We start from the raw sequence: 27,475 nt of genomic DNA on the forward strand, positions 1-27,475 counted from the left end.
GTGTAGATTTGAAACATCATGTTAATTTGGGGGAAGGATGGTGGGGCTTTTTAATCTCCAGACTTCTCATCAGGAAGGATGAGAGTGATGATACAATTTTTTTTCCTGCTTTTTAAAAAATGTTTAAATTTATTTTAAATAAAAGTATAGTTGATTAGGGTAGGGGAGGATGTAGCTCAGTGGTAGAATGCATGTCTAGCATGCAGAAGGTCCTGGATTCAATCCCTAGTACCGCCATTAAAAAAAAAAAATCAATAAACCTAATTACCTTCACCCCCACCAAAAAAAAAAAAATTAAAACTACCAATGCCTGGATTACCCCAGCCCTATTACCCTATACTTTTAAATCAAAAGTATAGTTGATTTACAACGTTGTGTTGGTTTCAGGTGTACAGCACAGCGATTCTGTTATCTATATATACCTACACACATTCTTTTTCAGTTTATTTTCTGTTACATGGTTGATGCACCTTTAATTATAGTGTTAAGTAGATGAGACCAGCGATGTCCCCCTGCAAGACCCCAGGCCACGCCACTGAGGAGGCGTGTGCCTGCACCCGGGCTCGCTGGTGCTCACCTGGTCTCTCCTCTCCTCAAGCTGCTGCTCCTGCACTACAAAGCCAGCCCTGAAGTGCAGGACAACAACGGCAACACGGCCCTGCACCTGGCCTGCACGCATGGCCATGAGGACGTAAGTGGCACTCACTGTTCCCAGGGTGGCCGCTCCTGACCCTCCCTCCCTCCCTCCCCCTTGGAGAAATGTGAATTTCCGATTAGTTGAATGTCATGTGTTACGTTGACAATGATCTTGACAATGATGGGAGCATTTGGTGGGCAGTTTTTTTTTTAATGAAAACATTCAAAAACTTATTACAGATGCTGTGTTGAAACTGCAGAAATCTGAAACTTAACTGCCCATTGTCTTTTCCTGAGATTAAATGGTTTTCACGCATCCCTGCTTCCCATCTGCTTCCTACCTCTGTTCACACTCAGTTTCTGCATTTTGTATCTTTATGGTAACATCAAGGAATTTTATCATTTTCACTTAGTATTTAACTCCATGTTTGTGTGTGTCTGTGTGTGTGTGTGTGTGAGAGAGAGAGAGATTTCCCCCCCTCCTCTCCATGGTATATTACAGGTAGATTTATACTGACGGATGGTTCAGGCTGGGTTAGGTGGGGTGCATGGGTGGTTCAGTGATAGAATTCTCGCCTGCCAGGCTGGGTTAGGTAGTTGTGTGAACACGATCACACCCCACACGTTTTTATGCAGTTTACTGTCAGTAACTTAATACATCGTGGACAGTCCCATAGGTCAGTAGATGTTGATCTGGTTCTGTAATCACTGCACGGTAATCTATTGCATATGTTTTGTCGGGGTCCCTGAGAACACTCCCCAGTACAGTGATTCGGGCTCACAAGACTCAGCACAGAGTTGTACTCAGAGCTATGATTTATTGCAGTGAAAGGACTCAGAGCAAAACCAGCCAAGGGTGAAGACGGGAGGAATCAGGCGCAGGCTTCCAAAAGTGTCACCCTGTGGAGTCACACGGGACATGCTTATTCCTCCAGCAGCCAGGCCTAACAGCACAAGTGAAGTGTTTTCCGCCAGGGAGGCCCATTGGGGACTGGGTACCCAAGATTTTTGCTGGAGGCTGGTGGTGTAGACACCCTCTGCCTGAGCATCTATCAAAATTCCAGACTCCCAGAAGGGAAGTGGGTGTTCAGCATAAACCCCCATTGTTGCAAAAGGAACTTAGATCCATTAAGCCCTCTCTTATCGGTTATGGGACTCTGGGCACACTCCCCAAATCCAGACTCCCGAGGAACACCCCAAGTCAAGGGCCAGCCTTGCTGGCAGGCCTTTCAAGGGGTAGGGGTCTCTGGCCTGCTGTGGTGACCCGTCTGCACACGGTATGTCACAGTTTATTCAGCCATTTCTTATTGATTGGTAGTCGGGTTCTTTTGAGAAAATGATGCGACCTGATCAGGTCACCTGGAACCCTGGAGATCTGACTCTCTGTTAACGGCACGTCTGCTTGGCCAGTGGCGCCTGGATTGTATGGGGCTGTGGGGGCTGTGGCGTGCGCAGAGCTGCCCGAGGCTAGGCGTGGGACTTAACGGTGGCATTTCCCATTTTGTCTGCAGTGCGTGAAGGCCCTGGTCTACTATGACGTGCAGTCGTGCAGACTGGACATCGGTAACGAGAAAGGAGACACCCCCTTGCACATCGCCGCGCGCTGGGGTTACCAGGGCATCATTGAGACATTGCTGCAAAATGGAGCGTCTACAGAGATCCAGAACAGGCTGAAGGAAACGCCTCTCAAGTGTGCGTTAAACTCAAAGGTAGCCTTTTTCACCTTGAAGCAGCAACACGACTCTTAGAAAAAATCAACTTCCACAGATTAGGTCTTGGCCAAGCTGTTCAAACTGTGCGTTAGTGTGCGAGGCTAGAACTTGGCCTGCACCCTCTCTGCTGCATTTGGGACCCGGTCATTCATGGGTTTTACATATTTACATTATTCTCAGCTTTAGTGGTGGCTTTTGTCAGTGTTGTGCCCAGAGCTGCTCCCAGCAGAGTTTACCGCGGCCTCTGAATGCTGCGGATTTATGAGCAAATGGCAGCGGCTCTGGCCGGGAGGAGCAGGGACCGGGCGTGGGAGCAGGACGTGTCCTGCTACTTCACTCTTAGCTCCTGAAGTTTAACTTGGCTGAGCTTGAGCATCACCGGGTATAGTTTCCTTCATAAGTGCTTTGTTAAGGACCTACTCCTCTTTTCCTGCTAGTAATTTCGGGAAACACATAGCTCTGGACAGCATGTCGTGACGGTACCCACCTCGTGAGCGGTGGATGGGGTACGCAGAGGCCGGGCCTCTGTGCCTGTCTCCCAGCAGCAGCTCTGGTGAAGGGATGCCTTCAGAGACGCGTGTGGCCAGCTAGCCAGAGGGCGCATAGCGCCACGTGCAGTGGACGTCCAAGGTCATCAGACCGATGTGTCCAGAACATCCCAACTAGAGGCTCACATAAGTAATTCCAGTTTCTAAAAATTGAAGTATAGTCGATTTACAGTGTTGTGTTAATTTCTGGTGTAACAGCATAGTGACTCAGTTATACATATATATTCCTTTTCATATTCTTTTTCATTATGCACTGTTACAAGGTGTTGACTATAGTTCCCTGTGCTCTACAGTAGGACCTTGTCATTTACCCCTTTTATACACAGTAGTTAGTATCCGCAAATCCCAAACTCTCAATTTATCCCTCCCAACCACCTTTCCTTTCTGGTAACCATAAGTTGGTTTTATGTATCTCTGAGTCTATTTCTGTTTTGTAAATAAGTTCATTTGTGCCATGTTTTTAGATTCATCATATAAGTGATATCATACAGTATTTATCTTGCTCCATCTGATTTATTTCTCTTAGCATAATGCTCTCCAAGTCTATCCGTGTTGCTGCAAATGGCATCGTTTTATTCTTTTTTATGGCTGAGTAGTATTCCGTTGTGTATATGCCACATCTTCATCCAGTCATCTGTCCGTGGACACTTAGGTTGGTTCTATAAGTGATTCCGTTTCAATACAGGCCTCCAGTCGTCTCCCTTGGCACAGGTCCTGCTTTCTGCCTCTTCATGTTTCATTGGCCCCCTTTAACAATTTCCAACTCTGTTCTAGAGAGTTCTTTCAGTTCATGTCTTCTGCTAGGAGTGGCACAGGTTTTCCTTTTAAGCTGCTTTATTGAGATACGATTGACGTACAAAAAGCTGTTCATCTTTAATGTATATGACTTGATGAGTTTGGAGCTAAGTCCACGCTCATGAGACCAACACCACAACCCAGGCGTAAACGTGTCCATCCCTTCCAAAAGTTTCCCACTGCCCTCTTTTTTTTTTTTTAAATTATCATTATTATTTTTTATTGTTGTGTTACTATTTTGTTTGTGTGATAAGAACACGATATGAAACCTATGGTAGCGCGGTTTTTGATGGTTTAAATCCCTGCTCGTGACCTGGGGGGCCCCAGTGGTGTCGCCCGTGTGCTCCTGGGGTCTTGGCTTTGTAGCAGCCAGAGCCTCCAGACTGGCTGATGCCATCCTTGGCCCAAGATGCCCGTGGCGAGCCTGAGGGCACCTCTGCACTGTAGCTTCTCCCAAAGGCCCTTCCAGAGGGAGATGTGCAGACGGAAGGGGCAGACTTGCCTTCTGCTTTCAGCTCCGACTGCTCCTGCCTGAGGCCCGGGACTACAGGCGGAAAGGTCACATTTTAAGCCTGAAGGCAGACAGCCCGGGCTGGACGAGGCAGCCTTTGAGTTCCTCTCTGTGCCTGGCCTTGTCTTGTCCCCTGAGCCCATTCCTGGGAAGCACCAGCTCCTCCTGTAGGACATGATCAGCATGGCCCCAAGACGGTTCCCTGTCTCCCTGAGGGGGCAGACGGTTCCCTGTCTCCCCGAGGGGGCGGCTGGGCTGCGGGGTGAGATGGGTGATGAGGCTTTGGCAACCCTCACTCAGGGCTTTTCCCGCCTGCTTTGTCCTCCTAGATTCTGTCCATAATGGAAGCCCATCACCTGTCCTTCGAGAGGAGGCAGAAGTCTTCGGAGGTGAGTGAGCGGGGCTGCGTGTATCGGCCGTGTTTGAGCGCAGCCTGTCTCTGGCCCTCACCTCTGTCCCGGCGTCCGGCTCCCTTGCCGCAGGCGCCCGCGCCACCCCCTCCGCGCCCCGTGGACTCCGTCAGCCAGGGGTCCTCCGCCTCCAGCTTCTCCTCCGTGTTGGCGAGCCCCAGACAAGAGGACCCCAAGAAGGACTTCAGGGAGGTGAGGCCCCCGGATGGGAGGGCGCGGGGGAGGGGGGCCCCTGTGTTACGGGGGCCTGATGAGGGCCGCCCCGTCGCTGGGACAGCCGCGTCTGCTGTGGCGGAGGTCAGTGCCCTGGAGGGGAGCCCGGCCAGCCTCAGCCTGCCTGCCTTTCATGGCCTGCGCCCTCCGCGGCTCTTTGCTTTGTGGATAGTGTGTCTCTGTGTGTGTGTGTGTGTGTGTGTGTGTGTGTGAGCATGTGTGTGGGATGGGATGGAGGAGCATTCCAAGAAAAGTACAAGTCGAGTCAGTCACCCAGAGGTCCCCTGCTGTAAGACGGTTTTACAAAGTAAATTCTCTGCCCTTCCCTCCCACCTCGCCCGCACCCCTGTTCCCCTGAGGTGTGTCGCCCCTGACTGCCTACAAAGTTATGTAGACGTTTACACGTACTCACACGTTGCGTTTTGTAAAAGCGGATTTATAGCCTGTTTTGTTTTGTTTTTCCATCTAACCTGCCATAGAGCCTGTCCAGTGTCAGTCACTGTGCAGATGTTTCCCCATCCCTTTGCCCCGTCCCCTGTGGGTGGGGGGCCCCTCCTACCCCGCCACCCCCCAAGCCATGATCTGCTCTTGGAGGGCCCAGTAAGCTTAGCTTGATGCAGAACCACAGCAAAGGAAGCTGAGAGACATGCTCTGGAGTCTGACGGAGGCCTGGCATCGTTCCTAGGGGTGTGGGGGCATCCGCCCCGGTGGTCCCCGCCAGTGTGGACAATGAGGGCTGAATAGATGCAGCTCTGGGGGTGGCCACCCTCTTAGGAAGCTCTTGTTCTTTCAGGTGGCCGTCATCCCACGGTGGCACATGAATGGCAGGTCATTCTATAGACCTTAAATGGATGGGTTCCCTGCCCACTAGCCCCACCCTGCAGGCCCTGTCTGGGCAACTTTAGGGATGTGTTTGAAAGGTACTGAATGAGATGTCAAAACTCCACAAATCAAGACACAAATGAAAGCTACTAGGTCTCCAGGATGGTGTTTTTTAAATTATTGAAACTATTTTCCTAACATTCTTTTTTCCTTTTATCAAGGTAGAAAAACTTTTAAGAGTGGTTGCTGATGGAGATCTAGAAATGGTGAGTGTTTAGAAGTGCACATAAAACAGCTTGCTCTCGGTTTAAACAGCTGTGCCTGGGTCTCTTGCCTCCAGGTGAGTTCGGGGCTGTGTGGGTTCTCGTTCAGTCTCACACGGAAAGGGTGCATTTTATATAAATAACTTGATGGTGGGAGGTGACATTTCCCCCTATGAGTAATGAGGCAGGCGGAATAAAGCCTGAGAGCGAGCCTGCCCCTGCGTTTTGGACATTCATGTTCCAGGAGGGTGGTGAGATGTGGGCAAGAGGGCCAGCCTGTGTCTGGAGGCACCGAGAGCAAGGCGAAACAGACAGGGTTGGGGAGGGGCGGAGATGGCATTGGTGTGGCCCTGCCGAAGCTGTGGGCGGCTGCGACACCCTGGCCAGGAGGCTGAGTCTCAGACTTGGGCTTCCAAGGAGTCACGAGCAGGTGTCCGGATGAGATGGCACTAAGGTGTCTGTTGTAACCCTCCCTGTCAGGTGTCCGGGAACATCTGTGGTGAGGTCACTAAAGCCTCCCGTGGGCAGTTCCCCTGGCTGGCCTGTGGCTTCCTGAAAGGAGTTTGTTATGTCTCCTACTTTAAAACGGAGGAGTAAATGAGCGCTCACCAGGTTAGGAGCTCTGAGTGGAATGGATTTACAGGAGAGCTTCGCAGTGATGTGTTTCAAGAGTGCTTTTCTCGGATGATTGAGTTCAAGGCTGTGGACAGAAATGACTGGGATCTGGTTGTAACAGCCTCCGGGGTGTGAAGACTTGGGATGTAGCTTTCAGTGTGTTAGCTTTGGCCCAGGGCTGCTGTTCCTCCATCAGCTTGGCGGGCGGTTACCCTGAGGGGAGGACGCAGGTGTCTGGACCTGGCTGGTGCTGGTTGTTCCCTTGGTGAGTCCAGCCCCAGGGGACCCAGCGTTCTTTGGGGGAAGCAGAGGAGGAATTCTTCTGGCTCCCCACCCGCTGCAGTGAGAGCCGATGTGGAGAAGAGAATGTGACTGTCCCTGTGGCAGGACACATCTCTTCCCCCTCCTGTGGGCGGGCCAGGGGGTCAGGCCACTTGGGGAGGAGAGGTGAGAAACGGCCGGTGCCCTGCGGTCCCATCCAGACCCACCTGCACATGTGAGAGCCTCCAGCCCGCTGCCCGAGGCCGCCGCCCGCATCTCGTTCCTTCTAAGCACCAAGAGGAACTGCCCTCGGTCCGGTCTGTCCGGATCAGCTTGTTCGGTGAGGCCTTTGGTGTTTTTACCCTGAGGAGCATCTGTTGTCAGACGTGGAAGGGACCAGGCTGGGGGAACGTCTGTGGTTGAACAGAGTCCTGCTTGCAGGCATAGGCTGACTTCCTCAGTGCTCGGAACCAGGCCTGGAGGTGTTTCTATATTGTTTTCTTTTCTCCAAATCTAATAAAAAACTAGAAATTAGTCTTTCCTGAAACAGGAATCTGATCTGTTTGGGGTCTTTTCAATGCTTTCACCGGTGGGCCAGGGCAAGTGGAAAGGACCTCCGCGTGGAGTCAGAGAGCCTGCATCTAGGTTCGGTCACCAGTTACTTGTAGCCTTGACCGAGTTGTTGGCCTCTTGGAGTGAGTTACCTCCCCCAGCTGTTGAAAGCAGACGGCTGGATCGTGTAAGAGGAAGTGCTCATGAGATGCCCCAGGGCCAGCAGCGCTCTGCCCCTTTTTCAGATAGAAGAAGAGAATCATTCTCTGCAGGAATGGTGGCTCGACCTGGGAATGTCACCACTGAAAGGATTTAGAGAGGCTTGCTCGAGCGCAGGTGAACCCTGGAATCCTTGAGAGGGAGCTGCAGTCGTTTATAAGTCGTTTATAAGTTACTTTGGTGGCTGAGGAAATGCAGGTCCTGATTTGGGAACAGTTGAGAGAGAGGGGGGGAGGGGGAGAGAGAGAGAGAGAGAGAGAGAGAGTGTGTGTGTGTGTGTGTGTCCGTGTCCATAGCTTGCAGCGGAGCTGCAGGATGAGTTTTTTCAGACCCCGTTTCTCTGTACCTCCCGACCGCAGGTACGTTACCTCTTTGAGTGGACAGAGGAGGACCTGGATGAAGTGGAGGAGGCTGCTGGCGCAGTGGATGTTGAATTTTGTCACCCCTTGTGCCAGTGCCCCAAGTGTGCTCCAGCTCAAAAGGTTTGGCTTTTCTTCTGTTGAAGGGTGGGGGTGGATTGTCCTTTTTCCCCTTAGGCAAGTTATCTGCGTCTCAGCCAGCTAATGACCAGGCATCTCCTGAGATACGGTGGGGAGTAGCCAGCTCAGGGCAGGGGAAAGGGGACACGTGTGCAGGATCCGGCTCGGGCCGCCTGCTTTCGGAACAAGGCAGGTCAGGGAGCAGGGCAGGGACGCGCTCTCAGGCTTAGTGTCTGAATGGCTCTCAGGGCCCCTGAGTCACAGGGCAGGAGCTTATGAACAGACGTGCCAGGGGTCTTTGTCCTCGTGGCCCTGGTGCCCCCAGCAAGATCCATTGCCCGCTGCCTTTGCTCACATTGGTGCACCCGGCTGCAGGAAGACCCTCCCTCCAAGAACAGAGAGACCCCTGTTCCGTCTGCTCCGTTTCCCCCAACAGTAATAGCTTGCAAAACCACGGTACCGTATCCCAGCCAGGATATCAGCGTGGTCACCGTCCATCCGCCTCACTCGGGTTTCCCCAGGTTTACTTGTGCTCGTGTGTGTGTGTGTCTGCATGTGCACGCATGCACACATGTGAGTATTTCATTCGACCCAGGTTTATCCCACGTGTAGGTGTGTGTATCTGCCACCACCTTCAAGGTACAGAACCATTCACTCACCACCAGGAGAATCACTCGCGTCGCCCTTTAAAAGCCACCCCCACCTCTCTCCTGGTCACCCCTCCCCACCCTCCCTGACCCCCTGGCAACCACTAACCTGTTCTCCAGTTCGAGAATTTTGCCGTTTCAAAACTGTTGTATAAATGTGATCACACAGCCTAGAACCTTTGGGGATTGGCTTTATCCACTCCGCCTGCTTCCAGCTTGGTGCGTGTCATTGACGGTTTATTCTTTATCGCTGAGCAGTGCTGCATGGCGTGTTGGTGCCATGCTTTGTTTAGCCTGTTTGACCTGTTGAAGGACTCGGGGTGGTTTCCCGCTTTGGGGAACTTTTCAGCAGCAGCATGATGTGTACATTGGGATATGCAACTTCTGTTCCGTCCCCAGGCCACTGGTTATGTACCATCCAAAAAATGACTTCCCTTGGGCGGGCTGCTGTGGAAAACAAAGGGATTAGAAAAGGCAGGCGCGGTTCCCAAGGCCGTGATGTGGAGCCGCACCGCCCACAGGCCTGGCCAGTGACAGGGTGTGGCTGGAGGTGGTCACTGTGTCCCTTGTTGTCCTCGCCACTTACCTGCACTCTGTCCTCCTCCACCTCCCGCTGCATTAGTTGTAACAAGAAACTGAGTTACGCGTCACAGTGTCTGTCGAATTTATTGGATCAATTTATGTTCCCTGCTCTTTTAAATCCTCTTTATCTTTTTTCTCTTTTTGTCATTTCTCAAACAGACGCAAAACTAAACTGCTTCATACTGTGATTAAATTAAAACTATCCCCACCCCCGCACCAGCCCCATCCTCTGCTAGCCCAGGGGTGCGTTTAGAGTGAGTTTGTTAAAAAAAAACCCATCCTGGAGTATAACTTATACCCAGTAAAGAACATCCATTTAAGGTGTACAGTTTGGTGAGTTTCCACAGATGTGTAAACCCACGAAGCCATCCCCACAGGCAAGATGCAGAAGGTTCGTACCCCCTCCAGACCGTCCCTGCCCTGCTCTCAGTCCCTTCCTCGTCCCTCCTGCCCCCACCCCGCATCCCAGGCAACCACTCATCTGCTTCAGTCATTACAGACTCGATGGCATGTTCTAGAATTCTGTGTGAACGGACCCACACAGTACACACTCTTTCCTTCGCTCAGCAGAATGTTTCTGCAATCGTGCTGGCTCAGTTCATTTCTCTTTATGGCGGGGCAGCATTTTGTTGAGTGTACTGTGATTTGTTTATCTGTTCTCCTGGCTTTGGCTTTGTGAATAAAGCAGCTGTGATTATCATGTGTACAGGTCTTCGTATACACATATGTTTGCTTGAGTGATGACCTTAGGAGTGTAACTGCCGGGTTATACAGGAAGTATATGCTTAACTTTTATAAGGAACGGCAAATTTTCCAGAGTGATTGTAGCATCGTTCGTTCCCGCCAGCAGGGTGTGCGAGTTCCCCATCCTGGTCAACATTTGCTATTTTGACTTTTTAACTTAATTCTGGGCAGTGTGCAGTGGTATTGCCCTGTGTTCCCAATCCCCTCCCCCAACTTCTTTGTTTTTGATTTTTGGGGTGTCAATTACATACAGTAAAATTCATCCTTTAAATTGAGCATAGTCTTTTTTTTTAAGACGATTACATTTTCAATCATCAAAAAGTGAACTAGATGACCCAAGTTTTAATCCTTGATCGGTCACAGAAAACACTGACATATTAATCCCACTATCAACTGTATGATTGATAATGGAATGGAATGTTTGTTTTTAGTTATACTGGTTTATAAATCAGTTTTGTTTGCCCTGCTAGTTTCTGATTGATTGTTTTTATATCCGCATGATCGATTGTAAAACCACTGTGAATGCTAAGGAAGTTTCATGGTAAAAATGAAGGTGAACTATGGAGATAAGCAACAAACAGTTGTGTGGGATTTGATAAGCGAATTCGTGGCCGGGTAACCACCAGCACGGTCAAGATACAGACCGTCTCTGTCACCTGAAATATTCTCTCCTGAGCCTTGGAAGTTTTCCCCGTCCCCTGCTGCATCCCCTGGCCATCACTGTTGTCTTCTGACACTTTGGTTTTGTCATTACTGATTTTGATTTGCATTTCCCTGACAACCAAAGATGTTACTTTTCTGTGCTCATTGACGGACCATTCAGCTGTCTTGTGAAGTCTTTTCAAATCTTTTGCCTATTTTTTTTTTAAAAGCTGGATTGTCTTTTTGAGTTGCAAGAGTTTTTTATTTTTTGTTTCTTTAAAATTCCAGTTGGCACAAGTCCTCCGTCAGATATACATATGGCAAACATTCTCTCCCATTCTGACTTGCTTTTTCATTTTCTTAATTGCCTTTTGCAAAGAGCAAACATTAAAAATTTTCATGAAATCTAGTTTATCAAACTTTTCTTTCATGATTTTTGCTTTCTGTGTCTTATCTAAGGAATCTTGGCTTATCCCAATGTTGCAAAGATCTTTTGTGTTCACTTCAAGGAGCTTAATAGTTGTAGCTTTTACATTTGGGTCTGTGATGCATTTCTTGGTGGTGTGTGGTGTGAGGCAAGGGGGGGGGGATGTGCAGTTTTCCGTATCTGGATATCCAGTTGTTCCAGCACCATCCATTGAACAGACTCCCTTTCCTGTTGAATTGCCTTGGAATCTTACGGTATCATTTTAGGGGCCTTGCTTTCTTGAAAATGCAAGCTAATCCTGTGATATGTCATACCTTTCTTAAGTAGTAATTCACCTGTGGGCAACCCGATTCAGGATCCTGCTGTGAGTCCCAGTTTGACAGAGGGGCCGTGGGGGACTGACAGCTTCAGTTCCTTCAGCCGGGTTTTGCAAATACTAACATTTCCGTTTCCACCTTCTGCACTTACTAGAAGCTGGCAAAGATTCCTGCCAGTGGGCTCAGTGTGAATGTGACCAACCAGGATGGCTCCTCCCCACTGCACGTGGCTGCCCTGCACGGCCGGGCGGACCTGGTCCTCCTCCTCTTGAAGCACGGTGCCCGGGTGGGGGCCAGAGACGCCAGCCAAGCTGTCCCCCTTCACCTGGCCTGCCAGAACGGCCACTTCCAGGTCAGGGTTCTGTCTCTGGGGTAGAGTGTACACGGTTAGAACCCCGCTCGGTGGGAATGCTGCAGAGGGATAGGGGTTTGGTGGCCAGCCTAGAGGACGGGCACATTTCCTTGCTCCCAGCCTTGAGATCCTGAGATCCCCACGGCAGGACCACTCAGCAAGGGAACCCAGGACCCTGGGCCTTCTGGGGGCGGAGCCAGCCCCCTCCCACTGGCATTCACGCCTGATTCTGACCCTGGCGGGAGCTGTCGCTCTCCGACTCTTGGGTGTTGGTCATCCAGGGCCCCAGCCACATCTGACCACCTCCACGTTCCTGCCGCCCTTGTCTGTGCCGAACGGTTTAGTATCTCTCGAATTTTTCATTTTCCTTATTAGGTCTACTGTAAGCTTTTTAAAGACAGGAACCATATTTCCAGTACCACCTAGCACAGTGCTGCAAACATCATTGTCCCAGCATGTAAAACTGGAGTCATCCTTCCAGCTCTGCATGGAGGAGATACAGTGATTCAGTGAAAACATCCGGTGCCTAGCACATTGCCCGGCGCACAGAAGGCCCTCAGCAAATGTTAATTCCTCCCCCAGTTGGTCTGCTTTCTCCTGAGGGTCACACGTGTCTAAAGAGCCTTCTAGATAAATTTAGAGAAAAGTCAAAAGATTGTCAAGTTACAGGATTTCTCTCCGACAATTTTAAAGTTGACAAATTCTCCTCTCCGGGCTAGGTGGTGAAGTATCTGTTAGATTCTAACGCAAAACCCAATAAGAGGGATATAAGTGGAAACACACCCCTCATTTACGCCTGTTCCAGAGGCCACCACGAGGTCGCAGCCCTGTTGCTGCAGGTAAGGGCCCCCCAACCCCGGAGCTGCCAACAGGGGCACAGAGGGGAGGGGCGGGGGCGGGAGGATTTTGCGTTAAGCTGGCCCCGGGACGAGGAACTTCGCACTGCGTTTCCACGCAATGACCCTCTGATGGGAAACGGGGTCTCAGCATCTGTGCTGCATCAGATTGATTTTGCTGAAGGTTGGGACCTGGCCTCACTCACCAGGTAAGTTGAATTGTTACCTGAAGTGTGAGCTGAATGTCCTTTGTCACTGCTACTTTTCCCCCCCTCTCTTGATGAAGGTAATCTGTGTTGATTATACAGAAGGGAGAATTTTAAAAGTAGGGAAAAAACTCAACTTTTCCGTAACCCTTTTACTCAAAGGCAACTAAGTTTGGTGACTTTTAAAAAATGGGCATAATTTAGATCAGTATTGTCTTCTATCTTTCTTGTTTTCACTTAATGTAGAACATTATTCACTTTACTCAATTTTTAATGGTTGCATAATTATGAATGTACCATAGTTGTTTTCTCCTTTTTTTTAATCTGTTTCTGCTCAGTACATTTAGGTGACTTCTGTTTTTTTTTCCCTGCTATAGTGATAAACACTGCAATGAATATCTTTGTACACAAATCTTTTTTTCTCGGTATTACTTTTACCCCTGACGTGTTAAGAAAAATGTCAGACATACAGGAAAGTTGGAAAAACGTTACAGCGCACCCCCATCGAGGTACCACGTTGATTGAGCACGGACGGTCTGTGGTGTCCTCACTGTGCTGCTTCCCTTCCCAGCACGGGGCCTCCATCAACGCTGCTAACAGCAAGGGCAACACAGCGCTGCACGAGGCTGTGATAGAAAAGCACGTCTTTGTGGTGGAGCTGCTGCTGCTGCATGGAGCATCAGTTCAGGCCTTGAACAAGAGGCAATGCACGGCTGTAGACTGTGCCGAACAGGTGAGCGGGAGAGCGGAGTTGCTGCGAGCATCCCAGGCTCCCTGAGAGCTCACCCGGATTCCTTGTGTTTAAGCCAGGTCCGAGGGCAGTAGCCAGACCTTGGATCTGCTGTGCCAGGCTGAGCTGGGGCACGGGCAGGGACTTCTGCCGCTATGCTTGCACACCTGACCTGGTCCTTGGTCCCCTGGTCAGTGGCGGCCTGCTCAGGGAGCCAGGGGCCCGTCCTTCAGGGGTGGTTTTCAAAGGCCAGGGTAGAGGTGCCCCCCGACCCACTGCTGGCCTCGGCACCCTGGTCTGGGCCGCTGACAAGCAGTCAGGCCCTCGCGGGGAAGGAGCAGGTTGAGACGGCGTTCTGGTCACACCATCCCTGCACTGGGAACACAGCTGAGGTCTGAGCAGCACAATGGAGGAAGTTTGTTCAGTTGGTGAACAAACCCTGCATTCCGTAAGGAGAACTGTGATGAACAATTTACAGGTCTTGCAGCGCGTGGACCTGCGCAGTGAAGGGGTGAGGGTACAGTCTCCTCCTCCGGGGGAGGAGCTAGCTCCTTACTGCTCCTGTTACCACGTGGGAGCCTTACCTTGTTTCCTACTCAGGTGGACGACTATTAGGCTGTTAAATGACACTTACTGACAGGTTAAATCACCATGAATGCAACCTACGGAGAGGCTTAGTATATTCATTTCTAATTTTCAGTGGCATTTAAGAAATGTTAAGAACAGAACTGAAATATTTTAAGCTTTCAGTTTAGCACTTTCTCTCCAATGATGACAGTGAGGAATCTCGTTTATTGAGTGCTTACTATGTGCTGGGCCCTGGATAACCTCATGATAACTCTACAATAATAGAGCCTATTATTGATCGTCAGCCCAGCTGCACAGAGCAGTGAGGCACGGGCCCAGAGGCCTAGGAGAGGGCAGAGCCCGGCCCCAGAAGCAGGGCTGATCTCCAGCGCTAGGCTTTATGGCCTCGAAGTTCTGTCTGTAGTTGAGTCTTAGCTTTGCTGCCTGGCCATGCAATTGACATTGAGAGCAAAACCACGCGATAACCTGCTAAGAAAGAATTTAAAATGTTAACTTTCTTCCCTTTTCAAATTGTAGAATTCAAAAATAATGGAATTACTTCAAGTGGTACCAAGCTGTGTGGCCACATTAGATGATGCTGGCGAAACAGACCACAAGGAGTACGTTACTGTTAAGATCAGGAAAAAATGTAAGAACTTCACCTTCTGTGATTCTCAACTTGAGTTCATTTGGAAGTTCATGACTAGTTGCTGGTGTTCGTAAATATAATTATAATCATGACTGAGGGTGGGATATAGGCACCAAAGAAATGCATGTAACATCGTATTTCATTGGTTTTTGATGCTAGTTTTCTGGTGGATTGTGAGGGACAGTCTGAGCATTAAAGTTCAGCACCCCCTCACCCCCGACTGGAGGGGAGGAGCGACCTCTGGTAGTTTCTTTCATGCCTCACGTTCCAAATCCAGGCCTTTTTTAAAGCATTTCCTGGACGTCTGGGGTAGATGCTACCTTTAACGATTCCTTTGTAAATTTGCAGGTGTACGGAAGTTGACAGTAATTAGGACAGCATTTGCCAAACGGGTGGGGCTGAAGCATTTTCTTCTTTTTGAAAAGTTGTTATAGTTTAGTTTTGTTCAACTTTTTTCTTTAAGTTGCAATATACTTTGCCATGTAATAATGTGAACCCACTCCCATATCTGGATACTCCTGAGGCTGTCTCACCATAACTGGCTGTGGCTGGGGAACATCAGTGTATTAAGGTCTGATCTGTTTCCTGGGGGTTCACGTGGTAATAAACAGGTTATCTACTAATATGTCTCTGTAAGCAAAAGCAGTGCTTAATTTTTTAAACTCTTTTAAACTTTAGCAAAAAGAAAATTGAAAATTTGCATCTATGCTTTAATTTTAAAACAATTCTTAAACTATTTTGGAGGTTTTCAGATGTTTATCCTTTTCTCTACAGGGAACTCAAAAATGTATGATCTACCAGATGAACCTTTTACAAGACAGTTTTACTTTGTCCACTCAGTCGGTCCGTTTAAGTGAGTATGAAATTTGAGTTGACTTCTATGCTTTTGGTCTTCACTTTACTCCCAATTCAAGCAGGTCATGTGTAGCTTTAATGGGTTATAGATAAATCTGCACTTGGCAAACACTGCCACCTTGTGGCCACCAGAGTGTTTCGCACCAGTATCCGAACATTTATTTCAGTTTGTTCTGGGTTTCAGGGGAAGGACTTCGAGGGAGATTATGTCCAGAGATAGAAGTGTCCCTAATTTTACTGAAGAGTCTCCGCAGGAGGTGAGTTATTAAACACTGGCTTATAATCTTATTTTTTAAAGTCTAGATTTTTCAAAACTAATCCATGGTAAACACATTTCTCATTTCATTATTCCCTTCACTGTTAAGAGTTAATAACAATAAAAATGAGTTCTTTAGAGGCAGTGGTCAAGAATATAGACTTCATTTATTGTTATATTTAATAATATATTTCTAAGCTGAGAAAGGAAAGTGAGGGAAATTGGAAAGTAGTTAAAGCTGCACTGTCTCAGATTTCACCATGCAATAAACAGATTCACTAATGTGTTCATCACGAATATAAGAAACCACCACTGTTTACTGTAGATGGGTAAAAAGCTTCACGTGTGGTATAAAGTTGCTCATTTAGACAAGCCTGTATGTGGCCATCTTCCTACAGCGCTGTTTAATATTTAATTATAAAAAGATGCCTGCTTTACATTCTGTGGTGCTATTAGGTGGCTTTTCTCAGAAATGTGGCTTTTCTTACTGCTGCTCGCCAGTATAAGATATGACTTATTTATGAGAATTAGAATTTACAGCATGTGAGGCACAGGCTTGTTGGAACAAATATACAAAAGTTTTAAATCTTTTAGAGGATTAAAGTGATTTTTGTTAACATGACCAACTTTGATTTCATATTTAAATCTTTCTTGGTTTTGCTAACAGACTTGCCACTGGGTGGGAAGCCCAGAGACTTTGAAACCTGCCCGGGTTCTATCAAGTGCTAGCTTTCCCTTGTGAGCCAGGGGACTCTAGGCAGACCGCTTGATTTTGCTGATCCGGTTTCCTCAGCTCTAGGATAGCAGGAGTAACAGCGCACACTTGTTAGAGCTGCACAGAGTAAACGTGAGAACACGCAAAGCATTTACATTGTGTCTGACACTTGGAGTGTGCACCTGTCATATGTTCACTGCAGGGATGTTAAGAGTTGAAATTATGCCTGGAAAGTTCTGAGCACACGGGGTGATGCACAGAAGCAGTCAAGGGTAGCTGTTACTATGGTTGGTGGTTTAAAGCACGGTGCAGACGTGAGCTGTTTGAATCGTACCTTTTCTCTAGCCAGGGAAGCAGAGTTCCCCACAGAAGCAGAATAACCTGCCGGACCAGGGCAGACCTCAGACTGCTGACAGAGGAAATGGGGACCAGCTGGAGAGGCCTGGACTGAGACAGCCTGCTCCTGGGAACAGGCGAATGCTCCGGAGACACACAGTCAATGATGCCGTTGTCCCCAAGGGCCCGGAGACTGCTGGCAACCTGACCACTCCCCCAAGAGGCTAGCATTTCCCAGTCTTAACGGTAATTAAAGAATCATCTGCTGCCAGAAGTGAGTCCTCAACAAGATGCCAAGCATGAATACAGCTTAGAACTAAGTGTACTTTCTCTTTGGCTTGAGAGAAAGGAAAGTTCTGGAAAGCTTTTCTGTGGCTGATGGAAAGAATGCAACAACAAAAAATTATCACCATTTCTTTCCTCTTTAAAACTAATGAATACACTTGAAAAGGAATGGACAAAAATTCCGGTGGTGTCCCGACCCTTAAGACCAGGCTGTATGCTTCTCAAGTAATTATTAAGGTTTCCTTGGTTACAGTGAGAGGTTCCATCACCAGATTCTGACCTCCTACTGAAAGGTGCTAAACCTCTGTGACGTGTATAAACTAGCAAACCACAAGCTAAAAGAAATCCTCCCTCTGGGATAAGCTGAAGAAAAGCAATTTAGGTTTCTTGATACTGTGGAGGCCGGGCAGAAATGCTGCATTTGAATGAAGGAAATAGGACCTGAAAAATGTCCCTTTGCAAAGCAACACTTGAACCCAAAGATGCCTAAATGCCATTTTGATGTTCACTTTAGTGAGAAGGACACATATGATGACACGTTCTACACTATGTATGTGGGGAAAGCTGGGTATATTTTTCCTTCCAACAAAGTACAGATGACTGACCACTGCACGTACGCACCTGGAGCAGTGTCTCTAGAAACTTCCCGTTCCGTTAAGAGCCTCCCTTTCTTTAATGTCACACCTGATGGATGGTTACTGAACTAGAAAGTAGACTTGGCACATCTTTTCTTAAGTCTTTTGATTCAGATTCAAAACTTACAGCACAAACCAGGTCAAAGTTTAAGTTAGGATTTATTGCCATTTATTCCTTTTTATAAATTTCTATAGATTTTACTCTTATTTTTTTATGTTATTAATTGGTCTAGAGCTGCAAACACGGATTTGTCCTGAGTACATTTTCAAATAACTTTGTAATAGGGAAATGGTTTTGTGCACGTTCTTGGAAATACTTGCGTATGTACAGAAGGGAGGGGCTGATTATTTTTCTACAAAGTAATTTATGATTTTTAATTTTCTAATGTGCCTTGGATATGTGCCAAATGATGGGAAAGAAACAGTAAACTTTATGATTCTTGAGCGTGTTATGGTGTACTTTTTTAGTTTCTGTGTTGCTACGGAGAGATGTTTCTTAGCCTTTCTGCTATAAACACGTGCTTAGTATATGGAAAAAAATCTTCCCTCATTGGATCATCGGATGGACATACGTTTTATTTTTAGGTTACTGATGTGACTGAAATATGTAAACTGGATCATTCAGAGCAGATCATTATCCAACTACCTTGAAAAGGGCTAATCTAAGCCAGTAGGCAAAGTGCCTAACACAAAAGTGCTTTCTAACATCAGAACAACAAAAAAAGAATATGGCTTTTTAGCCCAAACAGGAAATAGTTCTTTGTTCCGATTCACCTCCTTTCCCCCACTTTTCAACAAGACCACCTTATTGACTTACGCTGCTCGGTTCCTCTACCATCCTGACCGAGAGGCCACCTCCTATGCAGTTTATCAGCACAGCCATTTCCAGGCTGCAAATACATATTATTTAATACCACCTAATTTTGGTGGCGGTGCAATGTAATTTTGAAAACTTTCACGTATACCCCCAATTAATTCTAACAGTTGCACTGGTTGGTAGAACTGTCAAACGAAATAGTTTCATGGAAGTAAGGGGGGCTGGTTTGCTTGTACTGTCAGAGCTGGGGTCAAGGCCTGACTGGTGGTGTCATCTGAACTGGCAGTTTCCAGCTTGGTGCGCCCTTCCTCTGGAGTGACATCATGAATGGGACTGTCAGTCTTGGGGGAGAAGATTCCTCTTAAGCTACTCTGGTAAATAGCAGCGTGGGCAATATGAAGTGATTACCTCAGTTATTTTAAAAAATACTTGTGTTTTTCTCCAGTTACTTTCCCACTTAAAACTAAATTTGATTTGGCAACTCAAGAAATTAGTAATGCTTAGGTTTCTATTTTGTATACAAATATTTTGAATTCAAAGTGTTATCAGTTAAAGTTTTAAATTAGAAAGTTTAGAATAACCGCTCCCCAGATGGAAACGTACCCCACCCCCTTGATGTCAAGAACCTCTATCTCAAGTGTCTTTTGAAGAACAGGAGTTTGACTTTTTTTTTTTTTTTTTAACGATGCTAGCCTTATTTCCTTTTTTTTTTTAAATGGACATACTGGGGATTGAACCCAGGACCTTGTGCACACTAGGCATGTGCTCAACCACTGAGCTATACTCCCCACCCCCAGGAGTTTGACAATCTTTTAAACACATTCACATCAGTACTTGCCATCAGGACAGTGGTTATTCTGCAAAAACAAGCGTGTAGCAAAACTTGTTGAGAACTGTCTAGGCTCCCTCCAGCATTTTCATGTAAATGAGACATAAAACAAAACTTACCTGTAACTGGGATTTTTTTTCCAAAATCCTTCATCAGCTTTTACTTTTGATGATTTATTCTGTTCCTCTGAAAAATTTTTGATGTTCTTAATGGTTCTAATCATTTGTTTAATCAGAAATACTAGACATTTATTACAACACCAACTTTCTTCACTGTCTATGGTTACAGATTTCAAGTCTCAAATATAGTAAAATCTCAAATATACTTTAAACATGTGTCAGCAGTGTACAAGCTAAAGCAGAGACTGGGACTGTAAACCACACTTCCCATCACTTTCCTGCTACTAATCATATCATCTCATTAAATGTTAGCGAACTTCCTCCTGGGTTAGGTCTCACAGGACTTAAGACATCTACCAGGTTACACCAAACAGCTTACTTGAGAGTTAAGTTTATGATTAAAATTTATGAGCAAAGTTTTTCATAACCTGGTGGGGATAAAGCACAATATGAGAGATGACATTTGCTTTAAGTTACCTGCAACCTTATCAGTGAAGGACATTTCTAGGAGAGGAGGGTATAGCTCAGTGGTAGAGTGCCGGGTTAGCATGTATGAGGTCCTGGGTTTTAAATAAAATAATAGATAAACCTAAATACACTCTCCCCCTGCCCAAAAAGAAAAAAAAAAAAAAATAAGGGAAAAAAATATTTAGAAAAAGAAGACCCAGAACATTTCTACCAAAATGTTTAACTGCTAAACGAACTGGATTTTAATCATTAGAAATCATTTCTCTCGCAGACATGTTTGTCAGTGTTGAAGTGCTATTATCAGTATGTCCCCGTTACTTTTGTTGTTTTTTTCCAATGGATATATCCTCTAGTTACAGAGGTGGTTTGGATAAGGATAATATTTAGACTCGATGCCTTTGAAAAGCAGATTATAAATGAAACCAAAGCTAGGAATTTCCTTACATTAAACATAAGTACTATCTGCAGGAAGAACAACAGCCTTCCTGCCATGGCCTGGAAATGTTAAGGCGGACTCAGCTTAACCCAAAAGTCTTAGCTCCCGTGATGTTACCAGGCTGCTGCTGTTTCCTTACTGAAGACTGCTCGAGCAGCTTTTACTTCTGCTAAGGCCATTTTCCTAACAGTAATGACACAGTTACAACGGATATATTCATGCTGCTACACATGTTCAAGAACTTCTGATGGGAAAGGAAAAAATTAAAAATGCAGATCTTCTGTTCATTCAGCTACAGGAGTAAAACAACTTTGCCCAGTTTGTTTTATTTTGCATAACAAGTTTATTTTTAAAAGGTATACAGACAATAAACAAAGTAAACACTCAACCAGATCTTAACTTCAGCCAAGTATTATCTATCCTAGAATTGTTCCATCAAGTTCCAGTCTCTAAACATCGTAAATTCAATAATCATCGTCTTCATCAGAGTCCATTACTTTTCTTCTGTTGAACTGGGGGGGAAATTAAATGAGCATCATAACATGTTTAATAAAGTATAACTCATTTTCTGAGAAGACAAATTTCTACTACTATAGCAAGACATTCTTGTCTTTAAAACAACGTTAAGTGTTTAAGATCTAAGGGGAGGGGAAACAACAGAAGAGCCTTAAAAATAGATTCTCAATATATGCAGCCTTTCTCCCCAAACTTCCCTGTTGTAAGATGAAAATGTCTGTGGGCTGAAATATCTTTTTTGACACAGTAGGCGCATATGCAATGCTTTTTTAAAATATCAACCCTTCTTTTGCCGTGTGCATTTGGGGAAACTTACTTTAACTGTTGTTTTCTTTTCTGTTTGTTGGCTTACTTTTTCGAGGATTTCTATTAAACCTTGTTCTGATACCTAGAATAACCAGAAAGAAAAACAGCACTTTTTAAAAAACAAAGAACTGACCTCGGCAGACTGAATCATTTCAGTCCTTCCGGGGTGTGGGCGTAGAGGTCAGGAGGGAAGGAGAGCGGGACAGCGGGCTGAAACTACTGGCCATTAACTCTTGGTTTAAGTTCCACATAGCATCTACTCTGCTGGCCTTCATTTGAGACAGGAGGAAAAGTATCCACCAGTTAGCTTCCTTGGAACACCCAAAGTTAAACAGGTATTTCAGAACACCTTTATCAGCACTAGCAGACAAGGACACCACCTACACCACTATCTTAAGTGTCAGGGATGGAGACACAGCTTCTGCCCTTGAAACCTCGAGAAGTTTAGAAGCAGGAGACAAGTCAGTCAAAAAAGATGAACCACTGGTCGTCTCTTCCACACACGTTCTCAGTGAAAGGGGTTCAGTGGGGGTTGATCCCTGCAGGTTGGCGGCAGCAGAGGGCTTCCCAGTGCAGGTGAGGCTCGTCTGGATCTTGAAGGCAGCTCCGGGTTGCCAGAATATCCCACCATGCCATTACAGCAATGCACATAATAACCAGGAATTTCAGCACCTCCTCATTTGCAAAACAAGCGTAACTTTGCCTATGAATTAGCATTATTGACAACCCTTGTTTCCAGTGTAGAAGCAGCTTAAGCTGGCAGCCCCTAACAGTCACTGGTTCCCATATATGGAACGCTAACAAGGTTCCACAGTGATGTCAGGAAAGCAGCAGAGGATTTTAGGAAAAAAAAAACATATCTTTCAGGATCTACAGTAGATACAACTATTCTCTCCTTTAAAAACAAGAATTCTGTAGCCAGAAAAAGATGAAATTGACCTTCTGAAGATATGTTTTGAGGAAGCAGGTAACAACGGGTTAAAACTGCCTCCAGGCAGTCCAAGCTTACCTTCCCACTTAGTTGTCCGTATCGCGCCATCTGTATAAGGTAATTCTCTACTGCTTTAGTTTTCTCAGGCTTTACAAGTGCTAAGTTACTCACTAAAAAGGAAAAAAAAAATAGACACACATACCCAAAAAGAAGTCAAAATTAAATGTATTTACGTTACACCTAGTAACTAAGCACTGACGTTTCCAAAGCACTTCATACTTACATCTGTCTTAAGACTAGCAAGGCAGAGAAGGCAAGGACTACTGTTACTCCTCTTAAAATGAGGAAACTTAAGTTTGGCTGTGTTAAACTCAGTTAAGACCACACAGAGGTAGTGGTAGAGCTAAGATTAAACCTGCATCCTCAGATGCTAAGCCCCATGCTTTCAAATATATATGTGTGTGTTTGTGTATATATTTATTTTTTAATACATATAATCACATATATATGATTGCCTTCTGGAAAGCAATTTACATATCACTACGAATACATACTCATAGTGATCCATCTAAGGCTGCCTCTTCCAAGCTGGGCTTCAAGTTACAATACAGGAGATGCTGGTTCATTCTGAATTGGCTCATTTAATTTTTTTTCTACCTGATTTTCATTATGAAAAATTATGAACATATCTAAAGCAGAGAATATAGGCATGCCTTTTTTTATTAAGCTTCACTTTTTGCGTGTCACACATACTGTTTTTTGTTTTTTTTTTACAGATGAAGGTTTGTGGCAGCCCTGCTTTGAGCAAGTCTATCGGTGCCATTTTTCCAACAGCATTTGCTCACTTCATGTCTTTGTGTCATATGTTGGTAATTCTGGCAATATTTCAAGCTTTCTATTATTATATTTGTTATGGTGATCTGTGACCAGTGATATTTGATGTTACTACTGCAAAAAGATCATGACTCACTGAAGACTCAGATGACAGTTAGCATTTTTTAATAAGCTATTTTTAAGTTAAGGTATGCACACTTTTTCTAGACATAATGTTACTGCACACTTAACAGACTGCAGTACGGTGTGAACTTAACTTTTATATACAAAAAATCTGCATGACTTGCTTTATTGTGGGAGTCTGGAACCAACGCCGCAGTATCTCCAAGGTCTGCCTGTACAAACAACCTGAGCCCCCGTCACCCGTGTCGATTACTGGCAATATTTTGTGACTGACCCGAAGTAAGAGTTGTTTCCTATACATTTTACCTAGTATAGTCAGTCATCCCTTGGTATCCACAAGACATTGGTCCCAATACCCCCTGAGAATAACAAAATCCAAGGACGCTCAAGTCCCTTACATAAAATGGTGTAGTACAATCAGCCCTCTGTACCTGTGGATTCTGACCCCACAGATGCGGAGAGCCAACTGTATGCACTTGGTAAGAGAGAACAGAGCTGGTACTTTTAATAATAAAGATTTAAGTACATTTCTTTAGGTTTATAAATGTCACACTTCTTACACATAATCTATCTTGCATGTTTTTAGGTTACAAGAATATTAAATCTAGAGAGAGTAATAATTTCATACATATATCTCCATATTCAAATAACTCAAAGTCAATTTTATGGAAATAAAGAAAACTGAAGATGCTTACAGCGGGCCCGGGCTGACTGGTCCAGAACTTGGGCTAAAATACTGTTTCTCATTTCTGCTTCCCTACAACAAAAACAGGTCAAGCAAAATTAGAACTAGGCTGTCAGCACGTCTATTGAACACAGAGAAATGTAATGAGTCCATTCTTAGCCTCAAAGGCCAGCTTTATATCATGTGAGTGTAAACCTACGAAACTGACAGGTAAAATTTCACATTTGCATAATTCAGGGTGGAGTTTCAGTTCAACCATCATTATAAACATTTATTAAGTGCCTAGTGTGTGAGAGGTGTTAGAAATTTATAGTGAGATTTCAGGCAATTATAAGGACCTAGTGATTAATCCGTGTCATTTTCTCAGAGATGAAGCAGCTGAGATCCACAGAGGCCGTGTTAAGGAGACATAGGTAACTGTGGCCAAGGTAGGACCAGACTCCATGTTTCAAGACTCTCGGTTCTAGTTTTGGGGTCGGGAAGGGAGTGAAACTGTAACTCTGTTCCTATCCTTGCATCTTCCTACCTATCCAAGTAGGAACTAATTCATGTTCATAAGACAGCAGTTTCAATTTTTTTTTAAGCAGCAGAAACTGTTTTTCAAATGAAATCCTTCAAGGAACTTAATACATACACCAGGCAAAAGCAGAGATTCTTTGGCCGAATGGGAAGGGGAGCTGGGGCTGGCTGTGCCTAAATGCCCCCATCTGAGGACCCTAGGGCTCACGGACCAGAGGCCACTTCCATAGGCCACTGCCTTATTGCTCCTCAGTACTTTGATCCTGCCACAAACTATTACTATATTTCACTGCATCTAAGATGCCATCGACTGTAAGATACTGCATAGTATTCTGTATCTCTAAGAATGAAAAACACCCTGGATGAAGTGTCTAAGAGGAGACCCTCACTCAAAGCTGCGGCATGAAAGAGCAACATCCTCAGCACAAGGTAAACAAGAAACGAACGCGCCATGCAGAGAGGATGTGTGCACGCATCAGTGTTGGCCCTGAGTGGAGGAAGAAAAAGTGTCTCTGAGGATTTAAATTTCAAGCTTTAGTCCTGTAGGTCTGCTGTCTGAATTCTTGGTACCGGGGTGGAGGAAGGGGAGAACCTCAAGCAGAGAATTCTAAAAGGTCTCAGGTTAGAAATGATCCAAATGATGGCAGAAACAAAAGTAAATCCTTTCTGGAAGAATCCAGGACAAGAGCAATAGAGGATGAGACACATTCAAACTTCAGATACGTTACAATGTGGAAAAAAAAAAATTCTCATCTTTAGAATCGACAACGTTCATGTAGTAGTTTTATTTTCTTCTCAGCGCTATCCCAGGTGCTTACCATCTGGCTTCTCCCACTAATGCAATCTATGTAAGAGCAGGAACCCTCTCCACCTTGACTATTTCTGTAGACCCAGCACGGTGCCTGACCCAGAGCAGATGCTCAGTGAGCATCTGCTGAATGAAGGGATGAGTTAAAAGATAGTGTGGTGGGAGAAGGGGAAATGGGGAGTTGTTTAATAGGTATAGTTTCAGTGCTGCAAGATGGAAAAGTTTTAGAGATCTGCTGCACAATAATTGAGAATATAATTAATAAAAATAGTTAAGATGGTAAATTTTACCTTATGTGTTAACACAGTTAGGAAGAAAAGATAGCATGATGGCGTAACTAGGCACTCTTTCAATAAACCTGCCAAGTGTGAGGTGCTCTGCCACGTGCTGGGACAAAGTAACCATGAAAACAGAGTAAGAGTCAGTATTTATTGAGCACTTACTACACGTGAAGCACTGTACCCATGCAAGCCTCACAACATCCCCATGAGACAGTCCTATCATTACGCCTATTTTAAGGTAATCACAGTTTAGCAGAGAAACAAACATCAACCAGTAACTGCAATACAACATAGTAAGTCATGCAGGGTTCCACACCTGTTTGTTTAATCAATAGCGAAGATATCCTGATTTTTGAAAAAATCACTATGCTAAGAAAAACTTTTAACATTCACACACCTATTAAAATAACTAAAGTTAAAAAGAAAATGGGGGGGAGGTTAGGGTATATAGCTCAGCAGTAGAGTGCATGCTTAGCATGCAAGAGGTCCTGGGTTGACTCCCCAGGACCTCCATTAAAAAATAAAATAAATAAACCTAATTACCACCACCTCCCTCACCAAAATTTTGGTAACACCACCCTTCAAAAAGTTGAGAGTTCCAGCCCATACCTGTGCTTTGCCTCCTGTTGTGCTGCATCGCCAGGATCCTGAAAAAATAATTTTATCCTTTAGTTGAGTAATTTCAGAGGAAAAATAGTAGGCATTCTATTTTCTTTTTTCAATATCATTTTCTCAGCCACAATTCGCTCTTTGCAATGGCTCTAAGTACCTTGCAGGAGACTATCTTTTGACACTTAACATCCTTTCCCACTCCTTTCTTTCTTTCATTTCTTTTAGTGGAGGTACTGCGGGTTGAACCCAAGACCTAGTGCATGCTAGTCATGCGCGCTACCACTGAGCTATACCGTTCGCCCTCTATTTTGTTTCTGGTGCCTAATAGGCTGCTGCATAGGTAGAGACAGCTTACCAAATAGTTAAAAGCCGGACGTCACAGAAGTCAGAGGGATAGTTTCCACTTACTACAACTGTCTTGAAAAGCTTCTAAGGTCACAATCTAATAGAATGTCTTAGAATACAACCAGCCATTAGGGAGAAGAGTCCCTGTACTACGAAACCGTATTTGAAATGGTAAGAATATTTCTTGGAAAAGAAAACGGACTTCGGTACTGGGGACGCTGTGGACTCAAACAGCACTTCCTTCCCGACCGTCCCGCTCCATCCCTAACACGTTCCTCTCCCTCTCTTTATGGGAGAGTCGCTTCTTGGGCGTTTTATCTACGGGATTAGTGTCTAGTGTCCAGCCCCTCCCCGGGACTGTCAACTCCGACAGAGTGGATGTTCCCCGATGTACGCTCGGCACCTGGCACACAGCAGACGCTCAAAAAATGTTTGCCGACCACTTGGGTCAGAACAACTTAATTGGAAAAGACATTCGGCTGGAACAGTAGACGAGCTAGATCCAAGAGCTAAGGGCACCGAAAAGACCCGAGTGGCTGAGCATTCTGTTTGGGACCAACGCCAGCCCGGGCGAGACCGACCCCCTGCCCGGGGAGACCCCCCGCGCCCGACCCGCCCGTGGCAGCACGTGGTCGGCTTGCCGCCCGAGCCCAGATGCTACTGAGAGAGGGGCCGAGCCGGCTAGGAGGCGGCCAGGAGGCCGCCGGGGACAGAGGCGGGACCCTCGGCCCGCGGGGAGAGCACGGGCGGCGGCGCTCGGAGCCTCCGCCGGAGGCCGCGCCCTCCACCTCGGACGAGGGCGGCGCCCGGCAGGGGACGGGCCCAGCGGGCGGCGGGCACGCTCACCCCATGCTTCGCCTGCAGCTCGGCCAGCCTCTGCTTCCTCAGCGCCTCGAGCTCCTCCTCCGCCATGGTGCGGCCGTCCAGGGCGAGCAGCCGCGGCCACGCTCCGGCCCACTCCGCGGGAACTCCGGCAGCCCCCTCGGCGCGCGCCCGTGCGGCCCTCCAAACTGCGCAGGCGCCCGCAGG

General features: G+C 46.2%; 2 protein-coding genes across 4 annotated transcripts in view; one reads left to right on the top strand and one right to left on the bottom strand.

Moving 5' to 3' along the window:
* The window catches only part of ANKRD27 (ankyrin repeat domain 27), a 42,909-nt gene extending 24,643 nt beyond the window's left edge, over positions 1-18,266 (top strand). For 2 of the 3 annotated variants that reach the window (XM_032486207.1, XM_032486206.1), the window contains exons 17-28: positions 599-691; positions 2,148-2,345; positions 4,532-4,804; positions 5,869-5,913; positions 7,917-8,039; positions 11,550-11,747; positions 12,467-12,586; positions 13,361-13,522; positions 14,624-14,735; positions 15,510-15,588; positions 15,775-15,847; positions 16,907-18,266. In XM_032486207.1, coding sequence (XP_032342098.1) covers positions 599-691; positions 2,148-2,345; positions 4,532-4,804; positions 5,869-5,913; positions 7,917-8,039; positions 11,550-11,747; positions 12,467-12,586; positions 13,361-13,522; positions 14,624-14,735; positions 15,510-15,588; positions 15,775-15,847; positions 16,907-17,125 — 1,695 coding nt within the window. In that variant the 3' untranslated portion in view covers positions 17,126-18,266. The remainder of the gene's footprint in view (positions 1-598; positions 692-2,147; positions 2,346-4,531; positions 4,805-5,868; positions 5,914-7,916; positions 8,040-11,549; positions 11,748-12,466; positions 12,587-13,360; positions 13,523-14,623; positions 14,736-15,509; positions 15,589-15,774; positions 15,848-16,906) is intronic. The other variant, XM_032486208.1, reaches the window with a different exon arrangement.
* A 2,539-nt stretch (positions 18,267-20,805) lies between these two features.
* On the bottom strand, positions 20,806-27,475 carry PDCD5 (programmed cell death 5). Its single transcript, XM_032486217.1, has 6 exons — positions 27,293-27,475; positions 26,099-26,136; positions 23,892-23,953; positions 22,318-22,409; positions 21,319-21,390; positions 20,806-20,998 (listed from the first exon to the last, which is right to left on the bottom strand). Exons 1-6 carry the CDS (start codon positions 27,356-27,358, stop codon positions 20,951-20,953), a joined length of 378 nt encoding a protein of 125 aa, XP_032342108.1. The 5' UTR covers positions 27,359-27,475; the 3' UTR covers positions 20,806-20,950.

The sequence above is a fragment of the Camelus ferus genome, chromosome 9 (assembly GCF_009834535.1).
Source record: "Camelus ferus isolate YT-003-E chromosome 9, BCGSAC_Cfer_1.0, whole genome shotgun sequence".
NCBI classification, from domain to species: Eukaryota; Metazoa; Chordata; class Mammalia; order Artiodactyla; family Camelidae; genus Camelus; species Camelus ferus.

What these genes read in the sequence shown, in the direction of transcription:
- PDCD5 (XM_032486217.1), bottom strand. Translation starts at nt 27,358, where the DNA reads ATGGCGGAGGAGGAGCTCGAGGCGCTGAGGAAGCAGAGGCTGGCCGAG. An exon ending in CCAGTCAGCCCGGGCCCGCT is followed by an intron (nt 22,410 to 23,891) that starts GTAAGCATCTTC and finishes TTTCCTTTTTAG; the next exon opens with TGAGTAACTTAGCACTTGTA. An exon ending in AAAAGAAAACAACAGTTAAA is followed by an intron (nt 20,999 to 21,318) that starts GTAAGTTTCCCC and finishes TTTCCCCCCCAG; the next exon opens with TTCAACAGAAGAAAAGTAAT.